Source organism: Copadichromis virginalis, linkage group LG22 (assembly GCF_057382275.1).
Source record: "Copadichromis virginalis isolate Kocher_CV1m ecotype Utaka linkage group LG22, C_Virginalis_male_GT1.1, whole genome shotgun sequence".
NCBI lineage: Eukaryota > Metazoa > Chordata > Actinopteri > Cichliformes > Cichlidae > Copadichromis > Copadichromis virginalis.
Genome location: NC_140638.1, coordinates 8,658,622 through 8,668,814, shown reverse-complemented (window position 1 = coordinate 8,668,814; position 10,193 = coordinate 8,658,622). Strand labels below are relative to the sequence as shown.

Below are 10,193 nucleotides of genomic sequence, written 5' to 3'. Positions count from 1 at the left end.
GGCCACAATACCTCTTTAGATTTCTTCTGAAGCTCCTCTGCATCCTTTTTCAGTTTCTCTTTCTCCTTTTCAAGGTCTGCTAGGGCTTTCTTCAGGTCATCAGCTTCTCTCGTGCTCTGTAGCCTCTGTGTCTCCAACTTCTGCACAACGATTTCTGTCGTTTGTTTTTCAGTCTGTTGGAGACGAGTTTTTGCTTCGTCGGCTTGCTTCTTGAATTTCTTTGCCTCCGTTTCAGCTTTAGCTTGAGCATCGCTGAGCTCTTTCACCTTCACTTTCAGTTTCTCTGCTTCAGCTGCAACTTCAAACTGCCTCTTTCGCTCGGCTTCCAGGGATTTCTGGAAATCCTCTGTCTCCTTATCAAGGCGCTGTTGGATCTGTTGTTTGTCCTCCAAAAGTTTTTTAGCTTTTTCCTGTGCCTGGTCCTTCTGTTTCTGGAGTTCCTCTGCTTCAGCTTTTAGTTTTGTAGCCTCTTGGATGGCCTGCATTTTCTCTTTTAGCATTTTCTCTGCAAGTGCCCTCTGTTCAGCCAAGTCAGATTCAGCAATCTGCCTTTGTCTGGCAGCTTCTTCAGCTTCCACGCTGAGTCTAGCAGCTTCCTCTGCAAGGCTCTTCATTTTCTCTGCTTCCTCTGCAAGTAATTTCTGTGTACTGTCTTTGTCCTTCTTCATCAGGCGCCGGTTTTCTTCCTCAATTTTGAGCTTAAGCTTCAGGAGTTCTTCCATCTGGATCTTGACTTTCGACAACTCATCCTCCACCTGTGCCTTTTGCTTGACAGCGTCATTTACTTCACCTTTAACTCGCTGAAGCTCTTCATCCAACACCTTCTTCTGCTTATCAGTTTCATCCAGCTGAAGTTTAACCAGTGTCAGTTCCTTCTCCACCTGCGACTTCTGTGTAAGTGCTTGTTCTGCCTCTTTTTTGTGCTTGGCCATCTCTGCATCAGCCTGCTGCTTCTGCTTTAGTGCTGCTTGCTCAGCTGCAGCTCGCTTAGAGGCCTCTTCCTCTGCTTCTTTTCTCAGTTTCTCTGCATCCTTCTGAGCTTTGGCCTGTTTAGCGGCTTCTTCTTCTGCAGCTTTCTTCAGCTTTTCAGCTTCTTCTGCTTTTTGGCGGAGCAAGGCAGCCTCTTTCTCAGCTTTCTCTTTGGCTTTCTGAGCAGCTTCTGCAAGTTTCTTAGCATTTTTGAATTCGTCTTTAAGCTTCTCCTGAGCAAGGCTATCTTCTTTATTCTTACTGAGAACATCTTGAGTTTTCTGCTCTGCGGCACTGCATTTTTGTGCTGCCTCTTTGGCTACAATGACCTGCTTTTCTGCCTCTTTCTCAGCTTGCTCTTTCTGCTTATTCGCTTCTTCTGCGTTCTTTTTGAGGCGTTCGACTTCCTCCTGAGCAGCTTTGCATTGACGAGCTGCCTCCTCTTCGGCTGCAGTTATCCTCTTCACCTTCTCCTCAGCCTCTTTCCTCTTCTTCTCTTCCTCTGCAGCAAGCTTTTTTAGTTTGTCTGCCTCTTTTTCAGCCTTAAGTTTGCTCTTCTCAGTCTCATCTGCAAGATACTTCAGTTTCTTTAATTCACCCTCTAGATCTGACTTCTCTTTTGAGGCTTTCTCAAAGTTGATTCTGATGATATGAATCTCCTCTTCGACCACCTTCTTTTGCCTCAAAGTTTCTTCCACAATAGTTTTTTGTCTCACCAGCTCAGAGTCAGATGAGCTCTTAAGGTGTGTGATTTTCTCCTCAATCTCTAGCTTATGCTGAGCAGCTTGGTCCTCCAGCAGCTTTCTTTGATAAGCTTCCTCCTCAGCTTTTCTCTTTAGTCTTTCATTCTCTGCTTCTTTAGCTTTGAGGGCGATTTCCGCTTCAGTCTTTAGCCGAGTTGCCTCATTGATAGCAGACAGTTTTTCCTTAAGGATTTTTTCCGCCTCAGCTCTTTGCTGGGCTGCCTCATCTTCTGCAGTCTGCCTCTGCTTCTTCGCCTCTTCGGCGACTGATCTCAGTCTAGCAGCTTCCTCAGCCAGTTGTTTCATTTTCTGCGCTTCAGACTCAAGAAGCTGTTTGCTCTTTTCTGTGTTTGACAGTGTCACCTTCTCAGCTTCAGTCTTCATCTGTAGCAGAGCGTCCATTTCACTTCTGACTTTAGCCAGTTCGTCTTCGAGCTGTTTTCTCTGTTTTTCTGCAGCATTCACCTCGTTCTTCAAACGCTGGAGCTCACTATCCAACAGACCCCTCTGCTGCTCAGCATGTTCAAAGTCAGCCTTTAAGCGTATGCATTCTTGCTCTGCAGAAAGTTTTTGTTGGGCTATCTGTTCAGCAAATTTCCTCTGTTTTTCCAGCTCCGTTTCTGCATTCTCCTTCTGTTTAAGTGCAGCATCTTCAGCTTTAGCCCTTTTCTTGGCATCTCGCTCTGCTTCAACCTTCTGCCTCTCTGCTTCCTCTTGAGCCTGACTCTTCTTTTGAGCTTCCTCCTCAGCTTGTAGCCTCAAGCGGAGGGCTTCATTGGCTTTCTGTCTCCATGTTTCCAGCTCTTTCTCTGCTTGCTCCCTGGCTTTGTTAGCTTCTTCTTGTTGTTTCCTGAGTTTTTCGGCTTCCTCCTGTAGCTGAAGAACAGTTCCCTGCTCTTTCTTGAGGGATTCTTCCAGTTTTGTTGCCTGTTCATTGAATGACATAGCTTTGGTTTGCAACTGTGTGGCAGCAGACTTCTGTGCCACCTCTTCTACAACTTTAATCTGCCTCAGTTTTTCCTCCTCAGCCTGTTTCATGCGCCTCTCTGCCTCTTCGGCTTGTAGTTTAAATTTCTGCAGGTCATCCAGTGCTTTCTGCTTTTGTTTGGCTGCCTCTTTTTCGGCTTCAGATTTACGCTTTAGCTCATCTTCAGCATTTTTCTTTTTCTGAGTCTCCTCAGTCACCTGTTTGCGAAGCCTTTCCGCCTCGTCTTGAGCAGCCTTCCTGAGCTTCTCAGCTTCAGCAGCTTTGTCTCTGAGCTGCTGTAACTCAGTCTCAGCTGTGCCCTTCTGTTTCATTGTTGCCTCCAACTGAATCCTAATTATGTGGATTTCTTCCTCGATCTTGGTACGACTGATGAGCGCCTCTTCCAGCTGCTGACTCTTGGACTTGATCTCCTGCTCTGACAGACTCTTCAGCTGATGCAGCTCCTGCTGAATGTTTTGCTTCTGTTTTTCAGCATCCACTGCAACGTCTTGTCTCTTATTGGCCTCTTCCTTCATCTTTAACTTCAGCTCCTCGGCCTCTTTCTCTGCTTTGGCCACAGACTTAGCGTGAGCTTCAGCCAACTGTTTCTGCTTATCTAATTCCGCCTGCATCTCTGCCATCCGTTTCCTCTCCGCTTCTTTAACTTTTTCAGAAGCTTTCTGCATTAATAAAAGAGTGAAGGGAGCTGCATGTTAGAGGTTTTAGATTATAAAATACAACTATAGGCATAGTTATGGCTAAATATACACAACACAGATTTTTAACTGGAGAGATAATTCTGCATTGGGAAATGCTTTTCACGTTCATTTAACGTATGGCACACAACGTATGACACTTTACTTCACAACACCGGACAACACTACAAGTTGCTTTCATGCATAATCTGTGTAAAAAGTCTGGTAATATTATACGGTCATTATTATTGTGGAGTTGGTAAAAACAACTGCAAATTCTGTTTACAAGTGAACTCATCACAGTGTTAATATTTTGAAGGTGTGGAGGTTTTGTTGCTGGTGATGTATTTTAGTGAAAAACTTGGATATGTAATCGCTAGAATTTAATTCAGTCACAATTTTATACATTTCTCTCCACCACTCATTGATTTTCTTAACATAAATAGGTTTATTGAAAAGTGTAAAATAATAGGAAAGAAAATAGGCAAATGATAAATAATTAGCAGCATGCAAAAAGTGCCGAGTGCAGATTAAATAATCAAACATATATATTTTTGCAGCAATCGGGATGAAAAGAACATCGAGCGTAGTGATGCAGCAAACACAGCATGACTTCATGTAACATTTAACACAGCAAGCTTGGATTTAAATGCACGTGACACGACACAAATCCAAGATCCCTCAAGTCTGAGATGAGTTCTGTTAGATAAGAAGGTGTTGTTGTGGTGACTGATACCTACAAGGAAGGTTCAACACTTTAGAAACCTGTCACATTGACCTTTAAACTGACGTCTGGATTGAGAGAGGAGCTGATTTCTTTTGTAATAGAACATAGTTTCCACATTTTATTTGCTAGAGGAAATCATTAGAAGCAATCACTCAACTGTCATTTATCAAGCTCCCTTGTTCATAAGGGGCTGCCACAGCAGCTAGCTCTGCGTGTTTGATTTGGCAGATTTATCGGGCACAACAAGTAGTAAAATAAACAACAACAACAACAAAAAAAATTGACTGGCTTTGCTGCTTGTCTTTCTCTTTAAAACTAATCTTTGAGTTTTGGACGTGTGAAAACACCGCTCCCATTCAGGGATTTTAAAAATCTAAAGGCTAATCAGAATGTGAAATCTTAATTTGCTGTGGTGCTAAACAGTACCGTCAACAATCAGCTACATTATAATTTGATTTATTAAGGCAAGAGAAACAATTATAATAGCTTGCAAATCTCATTAAATGACAATATCTAGACTTCCAAAACCAACATCTTACAGTAAGCTGATGCTCAGCCAGAGAAATTAAAGTTCCTAAGTTATTACTGAACCAAGAACACCGTCAATAATGAAAGATTTCCAAATACGCGTGAACCTTCCCTTCACTACAGACACGAATCTGACGTGAAGACGAATGAAATGGGCTGAGAGGATTGTTTTTAAATACCTGGTGCTTTGGGGTTAATTCATCTCTTAAGCACGTGATTAATACTCATCATGACAAAGCACTGGCGAGCAGGTCAAAGGGATCAAACAAAACAGAAAGTTAGAAAGGAAGAAAAAAGGGCGGGGAGGGGAAGCAAAGGTAAATTTTAAAATAATGCATCTGAGAAGGTAGGAAGCCTGAAGCCTTTAAAATACAAGTGTGGGGGGTTTCAGGAAGAAATGAAGAAGTGATTATCAAATTTAAATAGTTGGAAAAGCAGTTGAGCAGTTTGAAAATGTGACTGAATTCATGGCCAAATCACAGTCATGTTTACAGATCATGTGAAATGATTTGGCTAAATACACATAGTGTCGGGGAATGAGAGACATATAGCGTAGTGGGGATGTGATGTGCGGTAACAGTAGGATGAAATTGTTTGCTTCAGCACTGTATGCCTAAAATTATGTCTGCACTCTTGGTAACAGACACACAATTTTGATGCTGTTTGATGGAAAACGATTTGCCATACATTACATTAGTGAGGACTTAACTGCACTGTTGTGTCTACTGAGTGTGCACACTTACCTCTTCTTCCTCCAGGCGGCGCTGTGTGTCTGTGATGAATTTGATGTACTGACTGGTGAGAGTCAACAGCTCACTGTAGCGTGTTCTCAGCGTAACATACTGAAAAAAACAAAGTAAAATTCACTTCACTAAATCGAATGAATGATTATTCTTTTTTTAGTCATATATCCTCATATGCGATGCTCTCCTCTTGACTTTTAATGTGAGGAGAAAGCAGAATGTATTCCCAAAATGCCAAAATGGGCAGAGGTGACAATTTCGGGATAATCATTGAGTTAGTTTCATGTTTAAAGAACAAATATGCCTGATTAACAGTCTTCTTCAACATAATTAAATACAAGCAGCTTATAGATCTTTATTGAAGCTGCATTTAGTTTCCCTTCTGTTAGTTTCCATCATGTTCTGCTGAGATTTGCACAGATTTTTCCTGTTGGCAGCTAAACACAGTGACAGGTTAACCATCATGAAAGCTTCCCCTACTTCCTTCACAGCCAGACTGTTCAAAAACTGTTGGTCCTGCTGTGTCTGACTGTTGAAAGCTAGAGTCAATCAAAACATGTCCCGATATGTTGGACGAGGAATAAGAAATAAACACGCTGTTCAGTCCACATGAAGTGGAACACCTGGTCCACCTACTGCTCAACAGCTGTGTTTGTAAGGCCTACCTCCTGAATGATGTTATCGGATGCACACTCCATTTTGGGCTTTTTCAGAGGAGATGCTATGGGATCCTGGAGGGCTTTGTAGGTCAAAATCTGGAACTCGTAGTCCTGAAAACAAGAAGGGGGAAAAATTAATGTTAAGTTAAGCAGCAAACTTTTATTTTTTTAAAAGTTGAAAATTTTCAGTATTTACTTTGACAGAGTCGATATAAGCCTTTGCATTTTTCTGGCAATTTTCAACCTCCTCCTTGTTTTTCTCAATTTCTCCCAGGAGTTTCTGTAAATATGATTTAAAACAGAGAATATATCATGATTAGAAACTATTTCAGTGCATACTTCACAAACCAAGCATGATTCACACCAGGGGAGTCAAAAATATAAGTGGAGTGAATTTTTTTATTTTTTTGTGACACCCCAGTGAACACCAGAGGGCATGATGACTCTTCTACGCTTTGCCCCACACAACTTATTCTTTCCCTTTACAATACCTTCTCCTGTGCCAGCTGCTCCCTGAGAGCCTTGCTGTCCCCAATTGGCACAGCCTGAATTTTCTCCTGCCTCTGCTTCGCTTCTTCGAGCCAGCGGATGAGCCACTCGTAACTTTCGCGGTAGGAGTTCATGTTGCGCCCCAGGAGGCCGAGCTCCCGCTGCCTCAGGTCCATCTGTGCAAACACAGCTTGCCACCGCTCCAGGAGGCTTCCGACCAGTTGACGGTAATGCTCCAGATCAGCATCGCGCTCGCTGTGAATCCTCGTCATTTTGTCATTCATAGCCGTCGCCCTCCTAAGCTCGTCCTGCAGGCGGTCGAATATCACCTGGTTGGCCTCTGCTTCGGCACGCATGGACTGCACACAGAAAACAGCAAAATTACCACAAAAATGAAGCAGTCTGACACAGAAACAAACCTGGAAAATGCAGAAACATCTTGATACCTTCAGCTGACTGCGCTGATCCTCCACTTCCTTCTCATCACCAGGAACTTTACTGACGTCGCGCAGACGAGTCTCGTAACTCTTCAGCGTGTCTTCTGCATCTTTAGTGTTTCTGATCACGACATCGATCGTCTTCAGCCTGAAAACAAGATGTTCGCACTTTAGGAACAGCAAAAAAACGCAAACACATAGCTGTGGCTTAAAATCCATCAGCAAGTTCTTGGGAGAATCGCTAAGCCTCACTTGTCCAGGTAGACCGAGGAGAGGCCGTAAACATGATCCATCTTCTTCAGAGTCATGTCCAGTTCAGAGCGCAGCATCGGGGCGGAGCTGGACTGCTGAGGAGAAGCCAGAACCTCCTCGGTCTTTTCAGCAATGGAGCTCAAGTCGTTCTTCAAGCCCTCCAACTCAGACTGCACTTTCTGTTACAAACAAACAGGAAGATAACTTGCTAGACGACCACTTATTGTTTACTCATATTTATTTCTGCATTCATCTTTGTGTTTTGCACCATTTGCTCTGCCGTCTTCAGGGCGCAGGCTTTCAGTGGTTCCTTGTCGACAGGCTGGCGGAGACGCGTCACCGTTCGATTCTCGCAGCCTTCCAGCCTCAGCCGAAGGTCCTTGATCTTCGTCAGGTAGGTTTTGCACACAGTCTCGTCTTGCTCTCCTAGTTGGAACAACACATATTGGATTTTATATGTATTTAAAAGACAACTAAATCTCTTTATATAAGCCATTTTTAGCAATTTAAGAATTTGAACTAACTGTAAGAGGTGCAGTATTAGTTTCAGGATCCTAAAAGTTAAAGCAGTTATTTCACAGAATTGCCTGTGTTTCTCTGGATGGTTAAATTTTTGTTAACCAATTTAATCTCCTAAGAATAAAAAAAAATTCTGATTTCTCAAAAAAATCATAAATCTCATTAAGCTAGATTAGAATTTTCCATGATCTGCAAACTGAATGTACTTCTTCATGCATTAATTGTTCCATGTTGGCTATATTTCATATGTGTTAATTTGATCAATTAAGTGCTTTTTCCATTCGTTGATTAATAGTGGGGATCAGCTGCCATTAAAATCCATGCACAGAGACAGGAATGCATTGATAAGTGATGTTAGGAGGGATTCCCAGAATCTATGAGGATGATTAAGTTGATTGAGGTGAAGCATGAAATGAAACATGACAGAACAACAGCTCTCAGCCAGTCAAAAGCTCCTAGCGCACATTGGCCACTTTATTGGAAACACCTTACCTGCTCTGGGTGGCACATAGTCTGAAATGTGAATGCAACAGTCAACTTACACACAAATGACTGAAACACAACTCGTGCAAATGAGAAATGATTTTTAAAAAATATGTAAACAGAACACAGACATGAAAATGTTTCAGGAAATGCTGAGGTGATAAAAGAAACTGATGTTTCAGAAAGAAACTGTGCAAACCTTGCTCTGCAGAGCTGACCATTGTGTTGTAGTGCTGGTTGGCTAGGTTGTAGTTGGACTCCACCTGCATACGATCCTCAGCCCCAAACATCTGGGAGTCCTGGCTGTCTCTCAGGAAGTCCTGATAGTGCTGCTCCAGGTTCCTCAGTGCTAGTCGGTACTCCTCCACCCTCAGCGTCTTAAACTACAGTGGTAACAAGGATGGTGGCTGATATTAAACATTATGAAAACAGCAGTTCAATAGAAAGCTGTGTCTGTATGTACAGTACCGAGGAGAGTGCAATTATCAACTATAAACCAAGTAAAAATAATGTTTCATAATGTTTTTGAAGAAAAATCAATTGATCGTAACAACAAATCTGCACATGCATAATCGTTACCTATCAATATTTTGGGGGGAAGTTTTTATGAACTGTTTTGACAGCAAATTGATATACTAGAGAATAACTAATGTGTACTGTTCTGTTCAGCAGATCTACTGACAGGATCTTGAGTTAATCTTAATCTGTCTTACCCAGATATCCTTCCACGTATCCTCAGATACCATCTAGACATAGTTCGCACTTCCATTTCTGCATAACATGTGCAGCTGAGTAATCTTTGAAGTTTTGCTGTCTATTATTAGCCCCATTAGAGTTTTTCTGCCTCACAGGCATAAATCTAATGTTATTGCAACATGAGGTAAAATGCACCCCAACAGCAGTCATTTCAGCCCTGCTTTCATTGATACCACCAAAAACTATTTTCCGAAAGGTTTCACATTGTGCTGTTACCATGCTGATGTTCCAGCTTTTAATGATGTGGATGTCTCTCATCAGGTACTGCCAGGACAGCAGGCTCTTCATGTCCACAAACAGCGTCTGCCACATGTTCTGCAGCCTCTGGAGGTTTCCGTCCAGCCTGAAGAACGTGAGGTGGAGGTTAGTCTCCAGCGTGTGCACACACAAACGTGCGCATGCGTTACAAATTCAGCCGGGTGTTCTTTGACTCACCCGGCAACACTGTTCACAGCGTCCCTGTTGGTGGGTGGAATCAGGAAGCAGATAGATGGGACAGATGCCTCGTTGCCTTTATCATTCAGCACCTTCCACTTGTAGGGCTGCGAGTTATTCAGCAGAGCGCATTCATCGCCTCTGTGGACTGTGATCTGGAAGAAGATGAAAACAGCAGCTCATAACTGGCTAGATTTTACTGTATTTTTTTTTTTAATGTTATGTCCTTTCAGCGTAATAGAAGTGAACCAAAGCAGGACACAAGTTGAAACTCAATTAAGAATTTCACACTCACCATAAACAACTTAGGAAGTCTATGGCTTACCTCCATCTGCTTGAAGTCACAAACAGCCTGGACGGGCAGCTTTCCCTTTATCGGAGTAGCAGGGTTACGTGGTTTCAGCTGGACGATGGTCTTGGCTCTCCGCTTCAGGCCTTCCAGGTGAGTTTTGAACTCATTCAGTTGCTCTTTCTCATCCTGGGAAGAGCACATAAAATTCTCAAACTCTAATTCAATAATTCAAAGACATGCAGCCTAAAACGAAGCTCCCACAAACAGAAGAGTAAATATTTCATGCTGCTTTAACGGTGTGGATTTGTTTGCCAGTTCACAGTTTCTGGATGAGCTTAAAGGAGCAAAACACTGGTGAATAAACCCACAGCTGCATCCTGAAGCAGATCTTCCAGCCGTGTGACCGTGATGGTGCGGTCGCAGGTGTACTTCCTCTTCATAGTGTCTTGGATCTTTTTAATCTTCTCCTCTGCCTCCTTCACGTCAGAGAAGAACTGGA

At 42.7% G+C, this 10,193-nt stretch overlaps 1 protein-coding gene across 6 annotated transcripts in view; it reads right to left on the bottom strand.

The window, feature by feature from the left end:
* The window catches only part of pleca (plectin a), a 93,174-nt gene that overhangs the window by 8,216 nt on the left and 74,765 nt on the right, over positions 1-10,193 (bottom strand). For all 6 annotated transcript variants that reach the window (XM_085447079.1, XM_085447081.1, XM_085447080.1 and 3 more), the window contains 14 exons: positions 10,063-10,188; positions 9,728-9,880; positions 9,403-9,557; positions 9,184-9,310; positions 8,411-8,594; positions 8,221-8,241; positions 7,478-7,635; positions 7,210-7,388; positions 6,967-7,105; positions 6,523-6,879; positions 6,228-6,311; positions 6,038-6,142; positions 5,373-5,471; positions 12-3,359 (listed from right to left, as the gene is read on the bottom strand). In XM_085447079.1, the coding sequence (XP_085303205.1) occupies positions 12-3,359; positions 5,373-5,471; positions 6,038-6,142; positions 6,228-6,311; positions 6,523-6,879; positions 6,967-7,105; positions 7,210-7,388; positions 7,478-7,635; positions 8,221-8,241; positions 8,411-8,594; positions 9,184-9,310; positions 9,403-9,557; positions 9,728-9,880; positions 10,063-10,188 (5,235 nt within the window). The remainder of the gene's footprint in view (positions 1-11; positions 3,360-5,372; positions 5,472-6,037; positions 6,143-6,227; positions 6,312-6,522; positions 6,880-6,966; positions 7,106-7,209; positions 7,389-7,477; positions 7,636-8,220; positions 8,242-8,410; positions 8,595-9,183; positions 9,311-9,402; positions 9,558-9,727; positions 9,881-10,062; positions 10,189-10,193) is intronic.